We start from the raw sequence: 28000 nt of genomic DNA, 5'->3' as shown, positions 1-28000 counted from the left end.
GCGTTATTTCTATATTGATTGTAATATATTTTCTAAGAAACACAACAAAAACCATCCTTTTGATACAGGAAATAATAGGTGTTTTTAAGCCACAATAGGGGTATCGTATATACACGCTGGAGAAATTCTCCGGCATTGCACAAGGTACATGACTACGCTAATTAATTGAACTTCTTTTACTACTGGTAGTTATGTATATGTTTCTTTATTACACCAATTAATGAAATTTCCTGAACTTATAAAATCATGTACATATGATTCATTACTACACCGAATGATACGTAAACTTCTTTAATTTGTAAAATCCAGGTACACGTGATTCGCTACTGTATCAACCTGTTAAACTTCTTGAACTTCTAAACGTCATGTAAATGTCATCCATTACTACGCCGACAGTGGAAGTTCCTAAAACTCATGTAAATATGATCCATTACTAAACAGACCAGTGGAAGTTCCTAAAAGTCATGTAAATATCATCCATTACTACACCGACAGTGGAAGTTTCTAAAAATAATATAAATATGATGCATTATTACACCGACAGTGGATGTTCCTAAAAGTCATGTAAATATGATCCGTTACTACACAGACCAGTGTAACTTACTAAAAGTCATGTAAATATGATCCATTACTAGAGAGATCAGTGAAACTTCCTGAACTTCTAAAAGTCATGTAAATATGATACGTTACTACACAGACCAGTGAAAGTTCCTGAACTTCCTAAATGTCATGTGAATATGATCCGTTACTACACCGATCAGTGGAACTTCCTGAAGTGCTAAAACTGATAAAAGTCTTATATTGGCTTCAAAGAAAACGTTTTTCTTCTAATGTAAGGAAATAGTATTTTATACCTTATAAACAAACATTATTGAATAATTATCAAATATGAGTACAAAACAGAGCTTAGAAACGAACATGACTACTTTAAAAAACTTTCTTCAAAAGAATAAATCAAAACATATAAATTTCAAGACTTATCCTGGTGAAGAACCAAATAATTTATCCTGTAATGTTCAATAACTTTCATAAACTAATATTCAAAACAATTGCAAACCAATAAGGATTTTCAATAAACATATAGTTGGGAAAAATTACTAATGATAAACTGTTGTATCGTTAATATTATAGATGAATGACTTTTGGATATTGTTGAATTGTTGGGATGAATTTAACATTATAGATGAATGACTTTAGGATATTGTTGAGTTGTTGGGATGAATTTAATATTATAGATGAATGACTTTAGGATATTGTTGAGTTGTTGGAATGAATTTAACATTATAGATGAATGACTTTAGGATATTGTTAAGTTGTTGGGATGAATTTAACATTATAGATGAATGACTTTAGGATATTTATTGTTGAGTTGTTGGGATGAATTTAACATTATAGATGAATGACTTTAGGATATTGTTGAGTTGTTGGGATGAATTTAACATTATAGATGAATGACTTTAGGGAATTTATTGTTGAGTTGTTGGGATGAATTTAACATTATAGATGAATGACTTTAGGATATTGTTGAGTTGTTGGGATGAATATTCAATATTATAGATGAATGACTTTAGGATATTGTTGAGTTGTTGGGATGAATTTAACATTATAGATGAATGACTTTAGGATATTGTTGAGTTGTTGGGATGAATTTAACATTATAGATGAATGACTTTAGGATATTGTTGAGTTGTTGGAATGAATATTCAATATTATAGATGAATGACTTTAGGATATTGCTGAAGTGTTTTTACGTGTTTCCTTATAGCAAAGCTACATCGGGCTATCTGTTGTGACCAGCGAAGGGAATCGAACCCCTGATTCTAGCGTTGTAGATCTGAATACCTACCGCTGTAGCAATGGGGGACGATATTATTAATGTGTTGGAATGAATATTCAGATCATAGATGAATTACTTTAGAATATTGTTGAAATGTTGGTAAACATAGCTAATGATAATGATGAAGGGCGCTAAGATACTACTCGGATGAATATCTAATGAATTACCGAAATTCCCACTGTCCCTATCTACTATCTAGCGAAACCACAACCAAGGAAACGGGCTTGGATAAAGCAGCGGGAATATAAAACCCTGCAGTCTGCCCTCCGCTTCACCGAGTCGGTAAAGAAATGTTTAATGTTGCTATAAATAGCTAATATTATAAATGAATTACTAAGATATTGTTGAGATGTTGGGACAACTAGCTTAATACATTCAAGGAAACGTTTTCTCTATACATTTTCTATTAAAATCCAACTAATATTTCACGTGTTTCATCACAGAAATTATTCATCCTTCACTGGAAGATTAAAGATCTTAATGGAAAAGAGTAGAATATTTAATCACCTGTAAAGAATTCTTTGTTACGAGTTCGTATGGAGGTATAAAAATGATCAGTTTCTAATAACTGTTAAAAAACACCATAGATTTAATAACAGGTAAAGGCCCGACACGGCCAAGCGCGTTAAGGCATGCGACTGGTAATCTGAGGGTCGCGGGTTCTAATCCTCGTCGCGCCAAACATGCTCGCCCTTTAAGCCGTGGGGGCGTTATAATGTGACGGTCAATCCCACTATTCGTTGGTAAAAGAGTAGCCCAAGATTTGGCGGTGGGTGATGATGACTAGCTGCCTTCCCTCTAGTCTTACACTGCAAAATTAAGGACGGCTAGCACAGATAGCCCTCGAGTAGCTTTGTGCGAAATTCAAAAACAAAAAACAAACAAACAATAACAGGTAGTGAAGATTAACTCTCTTAGTTTTTTCTACTGCCGTTGAAAATCCAACAATTTCTCAGCCCACCAGTTTTGTCTCCTCTTTCTATCATTTCGATCGAAGAGAACAAAAAATCGGACTAGCACATAAAAATAATGGAATATGTGTATTATTAGCCCGCGATAAATTAAATATTCTTGCGATTTTTTTAAAACTTCATGTAAACGTTATTTCATTACACCTGTCGACACCATGTAAACAATTGTAGTTAGTTTGTGGGCTTATGGACGTAATGAGAAATCCTCATGAATGTTAGCTAAAATTAAAGTTCCCCCACAACGAAACATCTAAGCATTCTTCCATTAGATAATTAAAGAGTTCGGATCTAAAGCAGACGCATAAACCAAATGATAAATCTGGTAAACATTATATCCAGATATATTTTTGATCTTTACAAACTAAATACTTGTTTTGTCCACGTTTGATTTCAGCAGCTAAACACAAAAGACCCTGCTCATGGAAGAGTTGGATCCAACAACAACTCTGCTGTAAACACTGCCTCAGAAACACATCATTCTATTCAACTCTGCTGTAAACACTGCCTCAGAAACACATCATTCTCTTCAACTCTGCTGTAAACACTGCCTCAGAAACACATCACTCTATTCAACTCTGCTGTAAACACTGCCTCAGAAACACATCATTCTATTCAACTCTGCTGTAAACACTGCCTCAGAAACACATCATTCTCTTCAACTCTGCTGTAAACACTGCCTCAGAAACACATCATTCTATTCAACTCTGCTGTAAACATTGCCTCAGAAACACATCATTCTATTCAACTCTGCTGTAAACACTGCCTCAGAAACACATCATTCTATTCAACTCTGCTGTAAACACTGCCTCAGAAACACATCACTCTATTCAACTCTGCTGTAAACACTGCCTCAGAAACACACCATTCTATTCAACTCTGCTGTAAACACTGCCTCAGAAACACATCATTCTCTTCAACTCTGCTGTAAACACTACCTCAGAAACACATCATTCTCTTCAACCCTGCTGTAAACACTGCCTCAGAAACACATCATTCTATTCAACTCTGCTGTAAACACTGCCTCAGAAACACATCCTTCTATTCAACTCTGCTGTAAACACTGCCTCAGAAACACATCATTCTATTCAACTCTGCTGTAAACACTGCCTCAGAAACACATCATTCTTTTCAACTCTGCTGTGAACACTGCTTCAGAAACACAAACCATCTATTCAACTCTGCTGTAAACACTGCCTCAGAGACACATCATTCTATTCTAAGCATTATCTCGGAAACATTCATCTTGTGATAAGTGACGTTTCAGAAACCCATCACTGTACAGTAAAAACTGTTTCAAAAACACAATATTTGGCGATGAACAGTTTACGTTAGGTTAACTGTGCACCACGAGGCCTTTTTTCACTTTTACCTTTGGTTTACAGTACAAGATGTCTTCTACACTTTCACTTTAGGTGTACAGTTCATCGTGAGGCGTTTCTTCACTTTCACCTTTAGTTTACAATACACCACGAGGTCTATTCGCTATCCCTCTTCAAGTTCTGTTCGTTATTCCGTTTTATCTTCGTCACACACATACACACACACAAACGATTCAAAAACAGTGATTTCTTCAACAAAGTAAAGGTCATTGTATCACCTTCAGTCATCTGGAGAAACAAGAATTTTATCTGAAGATTCAGCTGATGAGATAGAACGAAGTAACACCGGTGTTTCAAGCAATGGGGATAAAATTCTTCAGATATTTAGTCTTCTCAAGTCTGAAGGGAAAGTAATGGTGTCACACTGGGGGCATACTCGCTTAACTCCCTGGAGCAAAGAAATAATAAGAAATCTAAGTATTTTGTTAGAATTATTTTTTTCAGAACTATAATCTTTCATCACTGTTCTATAGCCACAAAAGGTTGAAATTTCGTTATGATAGACTTGTAAAAAAACCCTTGAAGGACGACAATTGCTTTACGCTTAATGTCGTATATAAAAGCATTTCTGAGTAACATGGGAATATTCTGGTTTTAAGAATATTCTGGTTTTAAGATTGCATTATTTCTCTAGAAACAAATGCGTCAGAATAAATTATCTTTTTTCAGAGTCGACAAATTTCAACTCTAAATTAATTAATATTCACCTCTACACCGACAAATTCAGCGAACACTTACAGTTTTGAGGTTGTTGTGTTTTTGACATTTGACATTTATTATTATTCTCGTACTTCAGACTACTTTCCTTTCTCTTTTTGACCAACAACAAGAACAACAAACCCACTGTTGTAATAAGTTATGCGTTAAATCTTTGTTACTATTTTCTATTTGTTTCTTAACAAGACTCCCCAGCCCTTCTGTGAGACCCTGTGCTACAGTTTAGGCAAAGCTTTCCCTTAGTCTGGGCCAGGCATGACCAGGTGGTTAAGGCGTTTGACTTTGTAATCTGAAGGTCACGGGTTCGAATCCCCGCCACAGGAAAATGCTCCCCCTTCAGCCGTGGGGGCATTATTATGTTAGGATCAATCCCACTATTCGTTGATAAAAGAGTAGCTCAAGAGTTGGCGGTGGGTGGTGATGACTAGTTGCCTTTCCTCTAGTCTTACACTGCTAAATTAAAGACGGCTAGCGCAAATAGTCCCCGAGTAGTTTTGCGCGAAATTCAAAACAAACGAAACCCTTAAGAACCAAACAAGGATCCCCCCAATGCTTTCTCTTCATTTGTCAACCCCCCTACTGTGAGATCTGTAACAGTTTTCGTCCTGCTTCCTCTTATCAATTACCCCTTCTCTCTACTGTGAGACCCGTGCTACAGTTTTGTAGTGCTTTCCCTTTGTTTGTTAAAAGGACCCCCTGTTAGACCTGGGCGAAAAACTATGGTACTGCTTTCCCTCTTCTAATGGTGGCAGAGCAGAAACGAACCGGTTCAAAGAAACCTATACCCTAATTCTTTATGTTAATATTAGACAATTACGGAAGGAGTTGTTAACCGTAATTTATTAACTTAGGTTTGTTTCTCTCTTTCTTAATTTCCCGAATAGCTACACAGTTTCATCAACATGTGTTCATTCTTACTTTTGAGCTGATAAACCAAAGGAAAGGCAGTTGTCAACAACACCCACCGCCAATATTCTTGTATTGTTGAGTTCCGATGACCCTACTAACATGTGAACGCAAACCGTGAACTGTCTAATCCTTAAAAAATAAATAAATCCTCTAGAAATAATTAAGTTTGCAACTCATGTCACACGTGCAAAGGTCAAAAGCACACAACTCTCCATATTACAGAATTTATCTATCATAATAAAACAGTTTTACAGTGATTTCACTACAATACTGTGGTTGATCACGAAATAACAAGTTAAACTTTATTAATATTATGTTTCTTGCGTAGAAGAACACAAGGAATCAGACAAATTACTCAGATTTATGAAGACACGGACTGGGACAGCTGCGAGTGTAACAACTCACAAACGGCCGTATTTCTACAGGTGATGTAACGTTGTTTGATTTCTATACTTAGTCATTCAATACACTTTGAACAGTTTTTAAGGTTTTTCTACTGAAATTTTCCCAATGCGTCAATTTTATATTTTGTGAATAGAATACGTTAAATAGAAACAGTATACAGAAGATGCATAGTTCGTGGGACCGTCCTTCTTCCATGTACAGCTCTGACACTTATTTGTGACAAATTTATTCAACAGATTTTATCCACTCTTGTACTGTTAGAGCTTTATAGTTAACGTTGTAACGCATGCGTAAGATAAAAAAACGTAGCTTTAGTGTACCTCATTAAAGAACTCCAGTAGCTTGAGTGTACCTCATTAAAGAACTCCTAAACACTATTGAGTCGGTTACTTTAATTTATCACAAGAGTATTAAATTACTGCATGTTATTAAAAGTAGGACACAAACAACTAATACCACAACACTAATGTGCTGTACCTGACACAGATGGCACTAATGTACTGCACGCAGTAGAGTTGATACTGATGTATTGTACCTGATACAGTTAAACACTAACGTGCTGCACTTGACACAGCTAACATTAACGTACTGTACCTGACACAGCTGACACTAATGCACTGTACCCGCACAGTTCACACTAACGTATGTGATAGAGTTGACACTGATGTAGTGTACCTGAAACAACTGACACTAACGTACTGTGCTTGACACAGCTGACACTAACGTACTGTATCTGATATAACAGAGAATAATGTACTGTACGTGATACAGTTGACACTGATGTACTAAACCTAAGGCAGTTGACACTAATGTACTGTATCTGACACAGCTAAACAATAACGTACTTTACATGGTATGAAAACGTGAAGCTAACATTTCACATTCAATTGTTTCATAAATGAGCATAACCAACGCCTGTAACACGACACTTACCAATGTCTGCAACCAACAACGTTCACAGTGGACATGCCAGCAACAGACAGACACCACAGGCTTTACATACAGGTCCTGTAGAAAGTAAAATACACTGTAGAAATTAATCGACTGGAAAATATTGTTCATGTTAGAAAATATTATATACTTGTGGGGACTTAACACGTTGGTTATAGCTCTTGGACTACTTACTGTTCAATAGCTACTCCCAAACTACAGTTCAATAGCTACTACTGAACTACTATGCTATAACTACAACTGAACTATTGTTCTATAGCTACTACTGGACTACTGTTCTATAGCTACTACTGAACTATTGTTCTATAGCTACTACTGAACTACTGTTCTATAGCTACTACTGAACTATTGTTCTATAACTACTACTGAACTACTGTTCTATAGCTACTACTGGACTATTGTTCTATAGCTACTACTGGACTATTGTTCAATGGCTACTACTGGACTACTCTTCTATAGCTACTACTGAACTACTATGCTATAGCTACTACTGGACTATTGTTCTATAGCTACTACTCAACTACTATGCTGTAACTACTTCTGGGCTACTGTTCCATGGCTACTACTGAACTACTGTGCTATAGCTACTTCTGGGCTACTGTTCTATAGCTACTACTCGACTACTGTGCTATAGCTACTACTGGGCTATTGTTCTATAGCTACTACTCAACTACTGTGCTATAGCTACTTCTGGGCTACTGTTCTATAGCTACTACTGAACTACTGTGCTATAGCTACTACTGGGCTATTGTTCTATAGCTACTACTCAACTACTGTGCTATAGCTACTTCTGGGCTACTGTTCTATAGCTACTACTGAACTACTGTGCTATAGCTACTACTGGGCTATTGTTCTATAGCTACTACTGAACTACTGTGCTATAGCTACTACTGGGCTATTGTTCTATAGCTACTACTGAACTACTGTGCTATAGCTACTACTGGAGTATTGTTCTATAGCTACTACTGGACTATTGTTCTATAGCTACTACTGAACTACTGTTCTATAGCTACTACTGAACTACTGTTCTATAGCTACTACTGAACTACTGTTCTATAACTACTACTGAACTACTGTTCTATAGCTACTACTGGACTATTGTTCTATAGCTACTCCTAAACTATTACACTATAACTACTACTGGAGTATTGTTCTATAGCTACTACTGGACTATTGTTCAATGGCTACTACTGGACTACTCTTCTATAGCTACTACTGAACTACTATGCTATAGCTACTACTGGACTATTGTTCTATAGCTACTACTCAACTACTATGCTGTAACTACTTCTGGGCTACTGTTCCATGGCTACTACTGAACTACTGTGCTATAGCTACTACTGGGCTATTGTTCTATAGCTACTACTTAACTACTGTGCTATAACTACTTCTGGGCTACTGTTCTATAGCTACTACTCGACTACTGTGCTATAGCTACTTCTGGGCTACTGTTCTATAGCTACTACTCGACTACTGTGCTATAGCTACTACTGGGCTATTGTTCAATGGCTACTACTGGACTACTCTTCTATAGCTACTACTGAACTACTATGCTATAGCTACTACTGGACTATTGTTCTATAGCTACTACTCAACTACTATGCTGTAACTACTTCTGGGCTATTGTTCCATGGCTACTACTCAACTACTGTGCTATAGCTACTTCTGGGCTACTGTTCTATAGCTACTACTCGACTACTGTGCTATAGCTACTACTGGGCTATTGTTCTATAGCTACTACTCAACTACTGTGCTATAGCTACTACTGGACTATTGTTCAATGGCTACTACTGGACTACTCTTCTATAGCTACTACTGAACTACTATGCTATAGCTACTACTGGACTATTGTTCTATAGCTACTACTCAACTACTATGCTGTAACTACTTCTGGGCTACTGTTCCATGGCTACTACTGAACTACTGTGCTATAGCTACTACTGAACTACTGTGCTATAGCTACTACTGGGCTATTGTTCTATAGCTACTACTGAACTACTGTGCTATAGCTACTACTGGGCTATTGTTCTATAGCTACTACTGAACTACTGTGGTATAGCTACTACTGGACTATTGTTCAATGGCTACTACTGAACTACTATACTATAGCTACTACTGGACTATTGTTCTATAGCTACTACTCAACTACTGTGCTATAGCTACTTCTGGGCTACTGTTCTATAGCTACTACTGAACTACTGTGCTATAGCTACTACTGAACTATTGTTCTATAGCTACTACTGAACTACTGTTCTATAGCTACTACTGAACTACTGTTCTATAACTACTACTGAACTACTGTTCTATAACTACTACTGAACTACTGTTCTATAGCTAATACTGGACTATTGTTCTATAGCTACTCCTAAACTATTACACTATAACTATTACTGGAGTATTGTTCAATGGCTACTACTGGACTACTCTTCTATAGCTACTACTGAACTACTATGCTATAGCTACTACTGGACTATTGTTCTATAGCTACTACTCAACTACTATGCTGTAACTACTTCTGGGCTACTGTTCCATGGCTACTACTGAACTACTGTGCTATAGCTACTACTGGGCTATTGTTCCATGGCTACTACTGAACTACTGTGCTATAGCTAATACTGGGCTATTGTTCTATAGCTACTACTCAACTACTGTGCTATAGCTACTTCTGGGCTACTGTTCTATAGCTACTACTGAACTACTGTGCTACAGCTACTACTGAACTATTGTTCTATAGCTACTACTGAACTACTGTTCTATAGCTACTACTGAACTACTGTTCTATAACTACTACTGAACTACTGTTCTATAACTACTACTGAACTACTGTTCTATAGCTACTCCTAAACTATTACACTATAACTACTACTGGAGTATTGTTCAATGGCTACTACTGGACTACTCTTCTATAGCTACTACTGAACTACTATGCTATAGCTACTACTGGACTATTGTTCTATAGCTACTACTCAACTACTATGCTGTAACTACTTCTGGGCTACTGTTCCATGGCTACTACTGAACTACTGTGCTATAGCTACTACTGGGCTATTGTTCCATGGCTACTACTGAACTACTGTGTTATAGCTACTACTGGGCTATTGTTCTATAGCTACTACTCAACTACTGTGCTATAGCTACTTCTGGGCTACTGTTCTATAGCTACTACTGAACTACTGTGCTATAGCTACTACTGGGCTATTGTTCTATAGCTGCTACTGAACTACTGTGCTATAGCTACTTCTGGGCTACTGTTCTATAACTACTACTGAACTACTGTGCTATAGCTACTACTGGGCTATTTTTCTATAGCTACTACTGAACTACTATGCTATAGCTACTACTGGGCTATTGTTCTATAGCTACTACTGAACTACTGTGCTATAGCTACTACTGGGCTACTGTTCTATAGCTACTACTGAACTACTGTTCTATAGCTACTACTGAACTACTGTTCTATAACTACTACTGAACTACTGTGCTATAGCTACTACTGGGCTATTGTTCTATAGCTACTACTGAACTACTGTGCTATAGCTACTACTGGGCTACTGTTCTATAGCTACTACTGAACTACTGTTCTATAGCTACTACTGAACTACTGTTCTATAACTACTACTGAACTACTGTGCTATAGCTACTACTGGGCTATTGTTCTATAGCTACTAGTGAACTATTTTTTGTTTTACATTGTATGTGAGTAGCCTCAGTTCATTATCTTAGGGAGAAACATGTTCCACCACTGTTCCTGTGTACTGTACAGTTTATGGTGAACTACAGTTTTAGATAAGATCGATCATAGTTTATAGGTTTAAAATACTAGGTTTTCCACATGCCAGTGAATTCAGTTTCCACCAAATAACCTTTGACTTGTTTCATCACTCGAGCCATACTTTACTTTGATCTTGTCGAAAAAAAATTAATTAACTGCTGTTCTGTTGCTTTTTCTTTTCGTTTGTTTAACATTCAAAACACTTGTGCTCTAGTTAACAAATAGATACTCCACTATATTTAATGTTATCCATACTAGAAATGTTTGCAAAGTTAATATCTTATACATACGTTAATTATCTCTTATGTGTATTACAGCTAACCCTAGCTAATATCTGCTGAATATAATAATAGATAATAATTTGAATAGTTTGATTGTGCCTCATTACAGAACTCCTGAGCAAACTTGTCGGCCCGGCATAGCCAGGCGGTTAGAGCGCTCGATTCGTAATCTGAAGTTCGCAGGTTCAAAACCCTGTCCCCCGTCACACCAAACGTGCTCACCCTTTCAACCGTGGGGCGTTATATGTGACGATTAGTCCCATTATTCGTTGGTAAAAGAGTAGCCCAAGAGGTGGCGATGGGTGGTGATGACTAACTGCCTTCACTCTACTCTTACAGTGCTAAATTAGGGACGGCTAGCTTTTCACGAAATTCAAAATAAACAAATAAATACTAAGCTGGTTACTTTAAAATATTACAAAAATATTAAATTACTGTACGTTATTTAGAGTATAACCCTAATGTACTTCATACCACACTAACATACTGCACCTGACAGAGCTGACCCTAACGTACTTTACCTGACACAGCTGATACTAACGTACTCTACATGACATGACTGACTCTAATCTACTGTACCTTAAAAAGTTGACTGTAACGCACTGTACCTGACACTGCTGACACTTTATTGTCGGTAAAGAATGTCGTCGTTTCTGGAGTTGTTGGAGTTGGACTTGGAGCACACTAATCAACCCGCTAAAATCAGCATTTTCGTCAATCTGGACTACCCTGGGAATAAAGAATTTTAGTGATAAGTGTTACAGAAAATTAGGCGTTACACAGAGTACGGAGGGTGCACAATACACAAATATATACTTCAATAGAAGGGACACTTGAATGTCCCTAGGGGAATTGTAAACACTGTTAAAACATGCCTTTTAGAAATTGTCCTCATAGTTTTAGAAATCTTTACGTGATTAACATGCTTGATGAAGAATGTCAATTTCCTGCATAAAATGTGGAGATCACGTGGTTTGTTGGAGTCGGAAACAGAATCACAGGAAAGAGGGGGAACTGTTCGAGCTCGCTTTGCTTTTAATTAGATTAGATAACATGAAAAAATAAAAGATGTGACAAACTGGGAACGGTACAAATAATATGTAGTGAAAGTTGAATCCACACAAGTTTGACACTGGTTTCAAAATGAGTTTAGACAAGTTTAGTGTAGTTCGATAGAGGGGGAAGAAGTGATGTTTAAAATCGATTTTTGTTACTACTGGGTAAATAAGATAACCGGAAAGAACATTAGAAGTTTGTCTCTTTTCATTAAAAAAAATGATATTCGTGACTTTGTTAAACAGGAGTGCATAGTCTCCTGATCTTTATAGACGTTCTTTAAAAATAATTAAAAATAACTTCACCAAAAGTGATCTAAATTATTCTACACATTCATTAAACAGAACTCTATCATTTATCTAGGCCTTATAGACGTTCTTCCTCAGCTTCATTAAGCAAGACTTTACCATTCAAGTGAGCTTTATAGACGTTCTTCCTTATCTTCATTAAATAGAACTGTACTATCAAAACTAGGCCTTATAGACATTCTTCCTTGGCTTCATTAAACATAACTGTACCATTCAACTAGGCCATATAGACGTTCTTCCTTAGCTTCATTAAACAGAACTCTACTATCAAAACTAGGCCTTATAGACATTCTTCCTTGGCTTCATTAAACATAACTGTACCATTCAACTAGGCCATATAGACGTTCTTCCTTATCTTCATTAAACAGAACTTTACTATTAAATCTAGGCCTTATAGACATTCTTCCTTGGCTTCATTAAACATAACTGTACCATTCAACTAGGCCATATAGACGTTCTTCCTTATCTTCATTAAACAGAACTCTACTATTAAATCTAGGCCTTATAGACATTCTTCCTTGGCTTCATTAAACATAACTGTACCATTCAACTAGGCCATATAGACGTTCTTCCTTAGCTTCATTAAACAGAACTCTACTATCAAAACTAGGCCTTATAGACATTCTTCCTTGGCTTCATTAAATATAACTGTACCATTCAACTAGGCCTTATAGACATTCTTCCTTAGCTTCATTAAACAGAACTGTAATATTCAACTAGGCCATATAGACGTTCTTCCTTAGCTTCATTAAACAGAACTCTACTATCAAAACTAGGCCTTATAGACATTCTTCCTTGGCTTCATTAAACATAACAGTACCATTCAACTAGGCCATATAGACGTTCTTCCTTATCTTCATTAAACAGAACTCTACTATCAAAACTAGGCCATATAGACGTTCTTCCTCAGCTTCATTAAACAGAACTCTACTATTAAAACTAGACCTTATAGACATTCTTCCTTAGCTTCATTAAACAGAACTCTACTATCAAAACTAGGCCTTATAGACATTCTTCCTTGGCTTCATTGAACATAAATGTACCATTCAACTAGGCCATATAGACGTTCTTCCTTAGCTTCATTAAACAGAACTGTACTATCAAAACTAGGCCTTATAGACATTCTTCCTTGGCTTCATTAAACATAACTGTACCATTCAACTAGGCCATATAGACGTTATCTTCATTAAACAGAACTCTACTATCAAAACTAGGCCTTATAGACATTCTTCCTTGGCTTCATTAAACATAACTGTACCATGCAACTAGGCCATATAGACGTTCTTCCTTATCTTCATTAAACATAACTGTACTATTCAACTAGGCCATATAGACGTTCTTCCTCAGCTTCATTAAACAGAACTCTACTATTAAAACTAGGCCTTATAGACATTCTTCCTTGGCTTCATTAAACATAACTGTACTATTAAACTAGGCCATATAGACGTTCTTCCTTAGCTTCATTAAACAGAACTCTACTATCAAAACTAGGCCTTATAGACATTCTTCCTTAGCTTCACTAAACAGAACTCTACTATTAAAACTAGACCTTATAGATGTTCTTCCTTATCTTCATTAAACATAACTGTAATATTCAACTAGGCCATATAGACGTTCTTCCTTAGCTTCATTAAACAGAACTCTACTATTAAAACTAGATCTTATAGACGTTCTTCCTTAGCTTCATTAAACATAGCTGTACTATTAAAACTAGGCCTTATAGACATTCTTCCTTAGCTTCATTAAACAAGACTTTACCAATCAACTAGGCCTTATAGACGTTCTTTCTAAAGTTTATTAAACAGAACTAAACCATTCAACTGAATCTTATAGATGACCTTCCTAAACTTCATTAAACAGTATCATTACCATTCAACTAGCACGATGTTCCTCGTAACAAAAATCTAATTCTCGAAGTGTTTTTCATCTTCTTGTTCTAATGAGGCAGCATAGAGTGTTTTTTCACAGTTTATTTACCCCCAACACTTATAGTAAGGTGACATTGCTTTGCAAGGTCCATCAATCTATGCTAGCCATCCCTGATTTTGCAGTGACAGGTTACAGTGAATATATGTATTGAACAATACTCACCAACAACTGTTGGGCTATTTTAATCGAGTAATGATATCTGATCATGGTAGCCAACTATGGAGAGCATTTTGTTTATGGTAATTAGATTAAAACCAGAATTCTCAAATCAGTTGTCTGTTATCCTAACCGTTAAGCCACGATCGACTTCTTTAGTCTTAAATAAAGAAGTCTGGTTAATTGTAATTAAGAATAAGTCTGTTCAATGCACTTCCATTGCTTTGCCGACCACTAGTATGAACAAAATTGGTTTCTATTTTTGCAAGTCTGTAGACATAAGCGCTGTGCCACTGAGGGAGGGGGGAACGTTAAGAACAGTGTTAATAAAATTTGAAAATTAGAGACAGTTCCAATCAGAAAAATTACATCGCCAGTTCTTGTGAATGATGAGAAAGGTTAATTAAAGTTAAGTAAATACTATTTTGTTCCAAGATAAATAATTTTATGTTAAGAAATACCATAAGCCTAATTGTGACACGTGAAAAATTTGATACAATACATAAAAAGTAAGGTTCATCAACCTGTTTCATTTCACATCGAAACAGTTGTTACTCATGTTGTTGATGTGAGCTGCTATACCTCTGTATCCCAGCTGACCTGCCGAACCGTGATATTGAACGAAAGACGTTGTCAGTCATGGATATAACAAAGCTATTTAATAACAATTTAACAAACGTCCTACAAAAACTATTAATAACAATATAAATAACATCCGACAAAGATATTATATTCTTGCGTTTACACATGAAACCGTACTGTAAGAAAATCACTTATTTAGTTAATTCATTAGTACAGTTTAACAAACATTTAGAAAACTTAGTTGTGTTTTAATTTGGTAGATCAAAATCTACACTGGAACATAAACTCTAATCAAAGTTAAAGTCTAAACGTTTTCACTAAGCCTACTATACATTCAAATGTTTTCAGCTATACTAACTGCCCAGTCAACGATTGATTGTTTTCGCTTGATGTAGGTTACGTCTATACATGAGGCTACATCTATGTTACAGCCGAAAATATCGCTAACAGCGAATGTACACCTAGCTGATAACACAATATATTCTAATCTTTATCAGTAAAAAAGTATATTTAATTAGTGAGGGCACATAGCTTGTTCTGTGCTAATATATAACAAGAAGACGTGCAGATACTTACTTAGCCTCTGGTGAAGGGTCTTCTGTTTTAGTGCTGGCGAGTCGAATGTTGCTGAACACAAGATTAAGAAAGTAAAAACCATACTATTATTCACATATAATTTATATAAAATGATATTCAAAGTCATTTAAGTTTATCGAAGCCACACTCGTTTTTTTCAAGAGGTAGAATTTAGCGAATCCAAATTTTAATTGATATAACACCATAAGTATGCAACCATGCGCCAAAAGATACACAGTGGAGTTCTCTTCAGTCTCTGGCATCTTGCACGAATCTGTTTCCACAGCTGTAAAATATAATAAAATTCACAACGGTGTAAAATATACAAGAATTTGTTTGGACGGATGCCATTTGATGTTAGCGATAAACGTACGTTTTTTGGGTTTTTTTAATAATGGAAATACCCGAGTCTACTGTGTTACTTTTATAGATAACACTATTATTTACTAGTGTTGCTCTTACATTAATGTCTTGGTGTATTTATAAGTGGATATTGGAAAGTCGACTAGAAAATCTTTTATTTTTATTTTGTCCTTTCCTTAGAACGATGTAATAATGGTATAAAATGACAAACCAATCAATGGAGTGGACGCTCGGGCAGAGCGGATGTTAGCAGAGGAAATTGTCTTTAATTCATCACCAATAAGCATTGAGCAACCGAAATCTCCTCAAAATCGGTACCCTGACACACACACTCACGCGCCACAAGCAACTCCAGGATACATGCACTACATTGGTTTCTGGACTCTAGCACTCAGGGTAGCTTCCGCACTCTTGGCTTGTCATAAATTAGAGGAATCTTGTAACTGAACTCCGAGTGCGCTGTTCCGTCGTCAGGCTTACGAGAAGTTTATTGCCGCTTGAGTGAGTTGCTCTTTTCGGTAGTTGCTTCAAGAATGTCTGGATTTTTAATATCCGACGTTGAAAAGTATTGTCATAGGAAGTTTTTAAAGTAGGAATTCTCGACTGGAAAGTACCAGAATTAAGAATTACTTGTTGGAATAGATTGATACGACATGTTGAAGAGAAGAAAAAGGAAAAACTCGGCCCTTGTGTGATACTGGAAACCTCATAGATGGAGAAGTCTTTAGTACAGCGTGTAATGGGTTAAAACAAGATCAACATTGGAAAAAAAAAACAATCACAATTTCATGGGAACTAATCGCATGCTTTAGCCCAATTTCACGAGACGGAATCGCCACTGAAATAAATAATTCTACACAATATCAAAATACGGAGTGTAAAACATACATTCAGAGCAGTGGAGCGTAGTGAGGCACAGAATTGAATAGCTCAGATTACAGGCATGTTTTCAGAAGATTTAATCAAAACACTGTTTATGTGAGGGACTTTTTCCTACTCGTTACAACACACGACCTTCGTGACAAAACCATGGTCAATTTCTTTGTTTTACCTTATATGCTATAAACTGCTTTCTTTAAAACTGTTGTTATAATTAAGCTCACAAACCTGTTAAGTAAAACTGTTAATAGTTTCTAAACATAAAACGATCATCTCCGGATGAAAAGCGTACAAAATGGATGGGCTGGTTTGTTTTGAATTTCGCGCAAAGCTACACGAGGGCTATCTGCGTTAGTCATCCCTAATTTAGCAGTGTAAGACTAGAGGGAAGGCAGCTAGTCATCACTCCCCACTGCCAACTCTTGGGCTACTCTTTTACCAACGAATAGTTGGATTGACCGTGACGTTATAACGCTCCCATGGCTGAAAGGGCGAGCATGTTTGGTGTGACGGGAATTTGAACCCTCGACCCTTGGATTAAGAGTCGAGTGCCTTAACTACCTGGCTATGCCGGGCCCAAAATAGAGGGAACTGTGAGTTGAAAGACATCCAAGAAAGACTCTTGGTTTATTAGTTCTCTAAAAGCAAAATTAAAATTATACAATAATTATATTACCGATTAAAACGTACCTTGTCTTCAACAATTAATATCTATGTTTATCCATCTATCTCGAACTTTAGAAATGAATTTCATTGTCTGATGTTCATATCCGAAGTCAAATAGTATATATATATTAATAAAGTATTAAAAACAATCTAGTAATGTGTTTGTCAGATTGTTTTTATTAATTACAAATGTTTCGTTGCTTCAGTGTAAAGCTTGACAGATTCGCACTGAACACTAGGAGCGATAACAACGCAGACAACCCAATGTGGAGCTATCTGCTTAGAACAAATAGAAACAAATAGAAAAAATAGAAATTCAAACGTAGATCACACACACACCCCTAATTAAGGTATTTTTACACCAGGATATTATTTATTCAGATTCAAATGTAGATCACATTAGATCACACACATATCTAATGCATGTTTAAACACTATAGCACTGTTTACCGAGATCCATACGTAACTACTGAAGTTGTTTTAAATCCTTAGAACTATACATTCAGATCCACACGTAGGCCACATGTGGAGTTAAGGTGTTTTAACACAATTCCTCTGTTTGTTTAGATCCTGACGTAGTTTTAGCCCAAACTCTATTTTCTGTTATTATATAATACTTAAGCGTTCCGTCATAACTATTAAGGTAATATTAATGTTTTTGAGAAAAGCTAAAAAATGTTAAGTTTAGTTAGATAGCAGGACGTTCATTATACAAAGTATTTAAAAGAAAATTAAAATATTCTAGCAGAAATAATTCTCATGAAATAATCAATTAAAAAGAGAAACTCCATTTCCGGGATCTTTCTCTACGGAAACGTAAACCCCCGATGTAAAAGTTGGAAGAAATATAACGAAACCCATTGTTGTTGTGTATTAGTGCAATAAATGTAAAATCCTCTGTCTTTAAATTATTACTATTGCCAATGTTGTGCATAAATAAATAAAATAATAAGGCTTAATAAACTACATCATACTGGTTAAAAATTAACGATTTAAAGGAAGGCTCTTAATCTGTATGTATTTCTTCAATCAGTCTAATAGGACAAACTAAAACTGGTTGTAGTTGTAGCGTAGTAAGGGTAACATTTCTCATCTACAGATAAATAAACAGTAGACTTAGTTACAATAAATGTATCTTTTCCACCATTCTCGCTGTTACATCGAGTTGAGGTCTTAGTATCCACCATTTGTACTTCTACCATCCATTTTTGTCCTCCCTCTGTCGGAAGAAATATTGTTGTTCGGACAAGTTTATCTCTTTGCTTTATTGGATTTTGCGCAAAACTCCACGAGGACTATCTGTGCTAGCAGTCCCTAATTTAGCAGTGTAAGACTAAAGAGAAGGCAGTTAGTCATCACCACCGACCGTCAACTCTTGAGCTATTCTTGTACTAACAAATAGTGGCATTGACCGTTACATTATAACGCCCCAAAGGCTGAAAGGGCGAGCATGTTTGGTGTGTTCTGACAAGACTAGGAGGTGAACAAGAGATTGCAGCCAGTTAAAACACTTGCTAACGTGCATTTTCATTATCCCTCGTGATCCTTACTTGAAACGAGAACAATATGAATTTGATAGAACACGTCATAATAACGTGATTTATTATCTCTCACTAACCCTTAATTCGAATTATTATTTACTCTTCTTTTGTTTATATCAGACGCGTCATTAAAAAAAAAAAGTCTGGGGAAGAGGGTCAAAGAAGGCTGACCATCAATTCAGCCGGGTATTCTACATTATGGCCTGATCAGTCTGAGCTTGAGGGGAAGTCCGACCCTATTCTGTTATCTCCCAACTGACGCCCGTGATGTGTACCATTTTCAATTATTAGATTTAACATCCTATTATAATTTAGTGAACGAGCTGTAGTACTTTCATCGAAAGGGAAAATGAATAAAAACAAAACGATTAAAAGAAGTCGAGGGTTAGATTTCAGAGCAGAACTTGAATAACTCGTACACTCACCATAATACTTTACTATGTAACATGTTAGATATTACTTTATATTGTAGAGTTATCTAAAAAGATAAACTGAACTGTAGGTCAGTGTTAAGACCTACAATAATTCCACTTGCACTCGATACGTTTGATGTGTAGGAAAGCGTTAAGAGCTGTAAAAATCCTACTTGCACTCGAAACTTTTGATGTGTTGAAGAGTGTTAAAACCTGTAATAATCCTACTCGTATGGATCAAACGTTTGATGTACAAGTCAGTAGGTGGTGATAAACTCTAGGGAGGGTATTTAACAGGTTATGTCTTGTCTCTGAATGTAGTAACTATATAATTATAAATAATTAATAAAAATGATGACTTAATAATTTATACATAAAAATAATAATAATTTATAACTATATAAGCAAGTATTTGATAAAATAACAATTTATTAACGCAAGAAGTAGATATTTGATAAGAAACATTACATTTACTAACTATACATATACTCAGAGTAATATACAAATATATTACCAGGCCCAAATGTGAAACATCGGCGGGTCCGCAGACTTACAACGCTAGATATCGCGTTTCTATATTCGTCGTGGGCAGAAAACAGGTAGCCAATGGTGTTTAATTTCTAACTAACTAACACACATATATTATCAGAATCATACAATATCGTTTAACATAAAATGGATTTGTTTTTAGATACTAGATAAAAATACGTATTTCAAAATACGTAGAAAATGTATCGAAGACACAAGAGCGCATTACTCGTACATGATTACCTCTTTGGTATCATACAGTTACGTTTTACCGCAGAGCTGTATTAGGGTTAGTGCGAAAAAAACTAAATTAGCAATGTTCTTTATACGAACAATCCCTTTTACTAAATCACACAAAATGACTGCTTCGACTTATAGAACAATATTGGTACAAATCGTTTATGTCCTATAATTTTAAACTTGTGCGTTTCGTATTTTGTTATTCTTAGCTCATCTGACTTATTCTTTGTTCTGTATAGGGGCTCTTTGCACGGAGGAAGAGAGTCCACCTGATTCAGTCTACGTTTTGTATAGATATTGTCAGCATGGAAAAGGTGAGTCCACCTGATTCAATGTACGTTCTGTATAGGGACTGTTAGCATGGAGAAGGTGAGTCCATCTGATTCAGTGTACGTTCTGTATAGGGGCTGTTAGCATGGAGGTGGTGAGTCCACCTGATTCAGTGTACGTTCTGTATAGGGGTTGTTAGCATGGAGAAGGTGAGTCCACCTGATTCACTGTACGTTCTGTATAGGGGCTGTTAGCATGGAGGAGGTGAGACCACCTGATTCAGTGTACGTTCTGTATAGGGGCCTATAAGCATGGAGGAGGCAAGTCCACCTGATTCAATCTATTTTCTGTAAAAGGGCTGATATTATGAAGGAAGTATCTCCATCACATCCTTAACCACTTCTTTATCCATCCACTTTGATATATGAAGTTTTATGCTGAATATACACACTTAATAATGTACGCTGAAAAACGTGCGATCCGGGTGTGGTCAAAAACTAGTGTGCCCGGAGTGAGCTTCCAGTTGCTAAAGAAAAAGCGAAGAAACAAAAAGGCACTCTGCTATTTTGAGTGCGCTATAAAAGTGATTGTGAAATACCACTATTTGATTTCAGTAGCCTAAGAGATGGCGGTGGGTAATGTTGATTGTCTTTCCACTAGCCCATCTGTTCAAAATTAGGAACAGCTATAGAGAGACGGTCCATTGCGAGAGAAAAAACAAAGGATTACACAATTTTTTAGTTACACACACCAAGCACAATGTTGAACACATACACTTTAAAAAATACATTACTTACACACATGGAGCCCAATGCTAAACACACACACTTAAGAACATACATTTGAAGATTTGTTTTCTTGGCGTAAAGGGAGTTATAAACTGATTCAATATTACTTAGCACATTGTCAACTGTGAAGCCGTGTCACATTTCTAAATACATTTATCTAATCTTTCTTGTACTAAGTTTAACAGTTTTTACCTTAGGCATACGAAAACCTTAAAGGAACAAAAAAAAGTCCCTAAACAACTCACTATTTTGTCCAGTGTCCATTCTCTCGACGAAGCTGTGTTCTCCTGTGTCGTGATCCTGAAAGTGGTACGTCAATATAATTTTAACTGTACGAAGATAAAATTATTTAACGTTAAAGAAAAGAAATGTAATGTTTGATGTGAAAAGTATCGACCAAGAAACTCAGATTGAAGTGAGAGTAACAGTGAGACAAAAGTTCAGGAAACCGCTGATGATAATACATACATAATAAACACAAGATATATATATTCCCTATTCTTATAACAAAAGGACCTACCCATAAAGTGAAAACTGAATTTTCATTTATTTACGTATTAGAAAGACATTTCTACACAACCTCATCCGAAATTCTTTTCAACAATGTTTTAAAGCTAGGATTTTTTGTGTGAAATTAAAATATATCCCATTAAACTCTGAGAGTGTTTGTGTTGATTAGAGGCCCCACTTACCTTATTTTCAGTCATGTCCTGCAGAACTACCTCTGGAGTTCTTCTTCTAGGCTTCAAGTTTCGTGCTAGGACGAGGAAAAGAGAGTAAAATGTTTTACAACTTACTTCTTTGGTGATGTAAGAAGTCCCTTTTAAATCAAGGGACTTTAATTAATAATGTTTGTAAGCCTACTAGTTTATAAATTATATGATAGAAGGTTTTGATACGCAAATTACTTCAAAAGTTAGGTTACAAAAAAAGGAAAAAAAAATATTATTTTAAGGATAAAGACTCCCGACAGTCATGTATCAGATCTGATACTTTTTAGTTTCTACTACTTGTTATTGGTTAAAGCGATCTTCTCGTAACCTAAGGGTCGCAGGTTCGAGTTCTCGTCACACTAAACATGCTCGCCCTTTCAGCCGTGGGGGTTTTATAATGTGTCAGGCAACCCCACTATTCGTTGGTAAAAAGAGTAGCCAAAGAATTAGCTATAGATGGTGATGATTAGCTGTCTTACATCTAGTCTTACACTGCTAAATTAGGGACGGTTAGCGCAGATAGCTCTAGTGTAGCTTTACCCGAAATTTAAAAAAACAACACGAAAACACTACTCATTATTTTTTACATATAAATGACGTGATTGTAATTTCTACTTGTTAATATGCTGCTTCAAAAATAGGGCTAACACGGACGTATCAGAGAGACGGCTAAAATAGGGTTTTCTTCTATAAATTACTCGGTTAATTCTCCCCAATTTCTAAAGTTTCCCTCAAGCCAACTGTTGTTGATCTTTCTGCCTTAGCACAAGACAACAAGGGTATGTAAAAGTTTTATTCACAGGTAACTTTGATTCTCTATCAAACCAGGATCGGGGCCAGAGGAACCCGACACCCCCCTCACTGATATGGCGTTGTCTTTCCTCGTACCAATGCCAGTTATTAATCAAAATTCAAATTTATTTTACATTTGACCCTATTGTACATCTCGGTACCCCCTTCCCAGATGGCGCTGGGACTGTATCGCGCTCGACTGTGGTTTCTCGAATATTTCAAGGTAACACCAAATACAGGATAAACGCAGCTGAACAAATACATGCTGTGTGTCGTCACCATGACCCGAGTGCTCTCCGGTTGACAGGGGAACAGAAGAGGAAACCATTTCCATTGTTAAGACAAATATCAATTTCGGCCACTTGATAACAGAAGCATACTCACGAGGGGAGGGACAGAGATATTTCAACAGTGAGGTTTAAACTAATTATTCCCTGTACCACGCGGTCACTTGCGGAACTCTTCTCAGTTGTCTTCAATCCAGTACGATAACCGTAGGATGTCATTTTACAGAACCGTCCGATCGATACAGTCGACTGTCAGTGTTAAACCATCTGTAACACTTAACAACACGGTTCCCCTTTTGTATGATATACTAAGGAGAAAGTATCAAAATCAGTATCCACAGGTTTAACGTGTTAAGACACGTGACTGGTTGTACAACAATTGTGGATCAGTGGAGTTTACAAAAATTAAAAGGATAAGGCATAAAGCCCTTGTCAAACCATGGTATGAACAACATCGTAACTTAAGAAGTTACTATTCTAAGAGAATTAACACTGTCGCCACAATAATATGCCTGTTAATTTTCGCTAACAAAATCTATTCCTCCTTTTCAGGGGCTCGGCATGGCCAAGCGTGTTAAGGCGTTCGACTCGTAATCCGAGGGTCGAGGGTTCGAATCCCGGTCGCACCAAACATGCTTGCTCTTTCAGCCGTGGGGGCGTTATAATGTGACGGTCAATCCCACTATTCGTTGGTAAAAGAGTACCCCAAGAGTTGGCGGTGGGTGGTGATGACTAGCTGTCCTCCCTCTAGTCTTACACTGCTAAATTAGGGACGGCTAGTGCAGATAGCCCTCGAGTAGCTTTGCGCGAAATTCAAAACAAACAAACAAACAATCCTCCATTTCAGTAATTTCCTCGAGTGTATGTGTGTTCTCACAGCAAAGCCCCATCTGGCTATCTGTTGTGTAAACCGAGCGAAATCGAACCTCTGATTTTAGCTTTGTAAGTCCGAAGTCGTACCGCTGTCCAACTGGGATACACTTTCTTCAGCCAGCGTAAAACTGACTTTATCGTAGTGCCAGTTTTGTCTTTTAATTTCCCGCACAGCTGCACGAGGGCTGTTTGCGTCAGCCGTCCTTAATTTAGCAGTGTAAAACTAAATGGAAAGGAAGCTAGTCATCACCACCCACCGCCAACTCTTGGGCTACTCTTTTACCAACGAATAGTGGGATTGACCGTCACATTATATCGCTCCCACGGCTGAAAGGACGATCATGTTTAGTGCGACGGGGATTCGAACCTGCGACCCTCACATTACTAGTCGAACACCTTAACCTACCTGGCTATGCCGGGCCACTGCACGAGGGCTATCTGCCTTTAGTGCCAGAGTTAGTCTTAGTAGTGGTACGTGTTTTACAGATCTTCAATGGCACTGATTCTCCTTGTCTGAAATACTGTTTCTGTAATCCACTTGTGAAAATGATTTTCATGTATGTTTCACACCAGTGCATTGTTGAGTCTTAGTTCTGTTCAATGGAGTGAGTGGCCACTAAATTCACGGCATGCATACGTAAAATTACCCGAATCATGGATCATTTTTTTCATTATTTTTACGGCATTTTCTAACTCAGGAGATAATAATTTCTACTTCTACACATATAATCTATGTGCATGTGTTAATATGAGTTACCCATAATATGATTGTGTTTAACACTAACATTCTTTTCCCCCAGTACCTTTAAATTGAAACTCCTGCGCAGCACGAAACAAAAGCACGAGAATTATGTCAGTGTCATACTATTTCAATTAAGCACGAGAATAACGTCAATGGTTTACTATTTCAGTTAATTTATGTTCGTCTTCAAACAGAAGCCATTTTGGAGAGCAACATATTATACATCTAATATTAAGTTCTATACCCACATTTTTCTTATTTGTTAAACACATAATCTACTTTCAGACAAAACAAGAACTACTCACTGCTGATTCGCACGTGCCGATTCGATCTCACTCGGAGGTATGTCTGAAAGAGCACACAGGGAAGAAAGAAATGGGATACATATGTAAAAAAACGTCAGATAAAAATACATCGTAAGTTATTATTGACACACAACTATGTGTAAAATATGGTTCCCACTTGAATTAGTTAAATACGAAAGTAAAGTTAGTGAATTTTCAAACGAATGAAAAGTTTATAACTTTTTATCTGTTTTATAACGCATATTTATAGTGTAATAACTTCAATTGTATTACGATACAAATATCAATAAAACATACAACATCAAAACATTGTGCTTCGAGGAAACGTGAGAAATCTATTAAAGGTCTTTACCTCCCACCGAGCAACTGGGGGTCTTCGATCTGCAAGTCGCGATCCACAGTGTTTCATGTGACAAACATCAGGGGTGAACTGGAGAGAAATGGTGATTAAACCTAATTTTAAAATTCATGATTTAAATACCGAGTAAACTGGAATAATGTGTTTATAAGGTACTTTATGCTGACTACAATAATTTGTTTATAAGGCACTACAATAACATTTTTATCAGGTACACTATTTTGACTACAATAACGTGTTGATATACGCTCCTGTTAAAATCTTTCTTATTTTGTAATATTTAAAACAAAAGGCGAAAAACTGTCTTGGATTATTTTAATAAAACGTTATTTTAGAAAAAATTTGAATTATCAAGCATACTAAAAATTAACACATAAAGTATCACGAAAGTGATAGGAATCCTATTATAACAATAATCATTTGATAAAATTCCTATAAGCCGTGCCCTTTCGAAAGGTAGACATTTCTTCTTCAGTTTACTCGTGACAAAGAAAAGCCCATTTTTCAAAAGAGCTCGGACTCTAGGGGTTTTATCATTTTTATATCAAGACATATTGAACCTACTTGTTTTTCTGACGTCATGAATAATTCAAACGTAACACTTCTCGTGTTTATATCAATCAGTCACGTACATCCTAACTTATGCCAGAGACTTGTTGGCGTCAACCAACCACGTACAGCGTAACATGTGCCAAAGACTTGTTGGCGTCAACCAATCACGTACAGCGTAGCTTGTGCCAAAGACTTGTTGGCATCAACCGATCACATACAGCGTAGCTTATGTCAGAGACTTGTTGGCGCCAATTAATCATGTACAGCTTAACTTATGCCAGAGACTTGCTGGCATCAACCAATCACGAACAGCGTAGCTTATGCCAGAAACATGTTAGCGTGAACCAATCACGAACAGCGTAGCTTATGTCAGAGATTTGTTGGCGTCAAACAATCACGTACAGCATAGCTTGTGCCAAAGACTTGTTGGTGTCAACCGATCACATACAGCGTAGCTTATGTCAGAGACTTGTTGGCGCCAATTAGTCACGTACAGCTTAACTTATGCCAGAGACTTGCTGGCATCAACCAATCACGAACAGCGTAGCTTATGCCAGAGACTTGTTGGCGTCAACCAATCACGTACAGCTCAACTTGTGCCAGAAACTTGTTGGCGTCAACCAATCAAGTGCAACCTAACTTATGCCAGTGACTTGAAATTCTCTGAAAGATCATCTTCCTCTGATCTAACAGCGTTCAAAGTACAAGTGCTGGGAGTATTCGTTTTTAGTTCAGCCCTGCAAATTTCATTTTATATTCTTTATACGAAGTGATATGATTTTTATATTTAATAATCTAAACCTTTAATTTGATATTTTACACGCACTACGTCCATTCATTATTTTAACGAAGAAATTTTTTTTTCCTGTGTGACATTTAAATAATAGTAATTCAAATAAACTTAATAGTACTCACAATGACAGCCGAATGAGGGCAACACCTATATTCTGTCTGATTCAGAATATAAAAAAACATTGCCAACTGACCCGGTATGGCCAGATGGTTAAAGTGCTTGACTCGTAATCTTAAAGTAGCAGGTTCGTATCTCCGTTATATCAAACGTACTCGCCCTTTCAGCCGTAGGAGCGTTATAAGTAATAGTCAATGTCATTATTCGTTAGTACAAGAATAGCCCCAGAGTTGGTGGTGGGTAGTGATGACTAGCTTCCTTCCCTCTAGTCTTACACTACTAAATTAGGGACGGCTAGCGCAGATAGCTCTCGCGTAGCTTTGCGCGAAATTAAAAAAAAAAAAAAAACACAAACAAATAAACATTGCCAATTGCCTAAGTTGCTCTTGAATATTCTCAGTAATGTTCAGCTTTTATTTTGACCAATTAGCTTCCAGTGAATAGCGTAATATCGAAGCTACTGTTTTGTGTGTGTGTTTTGTAAATTAATTTGTTAAGTGGTAAGAAAAGAAAGTTGGAAGGAAATCGAACTGGCGTACAGTTAGATATTGTGTATCTTTTGCTAATAATCGTTATCCGAGCGTTCGTCTGTCTCTTGGTTATGGCGGCCGCTTCCCGTGCTGCTTTGCCTGCGTGCGGAGCTTTGGAAAACAACATTTGGCATTTACATTATTCGTGCCTGTTTTCCCAAATAATGTAGATATGTTGATTTTCACAACCGCAATATTTTATACAAATAACTTTTTTTTTAAAGTACATGAAATAAGTTAAGTTAAAGAATTAACGTAAATTTTTCCAGTCAGAAGGGACGGGTACTTTAACAACATTTATAAATAAATAGTCAGTCATATCAAAACGACAAGCTCATTTGTAAAGTTCTGCAAACTACTTTAAGCATAAACTCCCGACTCACCCTTTTGTGACGTTCCTCTTTCATTGAACCCCATTCTTTAC

At 36.6% G+C, this 28000-nt stretch overlaps 1 protein-coding gene across 1 annotated transcript; it reads right to left on the bottom strand.

Moving 5' to 3' along the window:
* Window positions 1-4: 4 nt before the first annotated feature.
* On the bottom strand, window positions 5-27997 carry LOC143245201 (uncharacterized). The gene is made up of 10 exons (XM_076491257.1): window positions 27960-27997; window positions 25579-25656; window positions 25227-25269; window positions 22207-22271; window positions 21760-21814; window positions 16061-16112; window positions 15827-15877; window positions 11828-11948; window positions 7152-7226; window positions 5-4575 (listed from the first exon to the last, which is right to left on the bottom strand). Exons 1-10 carry the CDS (start codon window positions 27981-27983, stop codon window positions 4504-4506), a joined length of 636 nt encoding a protein of 211 aa, XP_076347372.1. The 5' UTR covers window positions 27984-27997; the 3' UTR covers window positions 5-4503.
* Between the last annotated feature and the right edge of the window lie 3 nt (window positions 27998-28000).

Source organism: Tachypleus tridentatus, chromosome 2 (assembly GCF_004210375.1).
Source record: "Tachypleus tridentatus isolate NWPU-2018 chromosome 2, ASM421037v1, whole genome shotgun sequence".
Lineage (NCBI taxonomy): Eukaryota > Metazoa > Arthropoda > Merostomata > Xiphosura > Limulidae > Tachypleus > Tachypleus tridentatus.
The sequence above is the reverse complement of the archived record's forward strand: the minus strand, read 5'-3'. Positions and strand labels throughout refer to the sequence as shown.

What these genes read in the sequence shown, in the direction of transcription:
- LOC143245201 (XM_076491257.1), bottom strand. Translation starts at nt 27,983, where the DNA reads ATGAAAGAGGAACGTCACAAAAGG. An exon ending in AAGAGGAACGTCACAAAAGG is followed by an intron (nt 25,657 to 27,959) that starts GTGAGTCGGGAG and finishes ATTTCTCTCCAG; the next exon opens with TTCACCCCTGATGTTTGTCA. An exon ending in CCCCAGTTGCTCGGTGGGAG is followed by an intron (nt 25,270 to 25,578) that starts GTAAAGACCTTT and finishes GTGCTCTTTCAG; the next exon opens with ACATACCTCCGAGTGAGATC.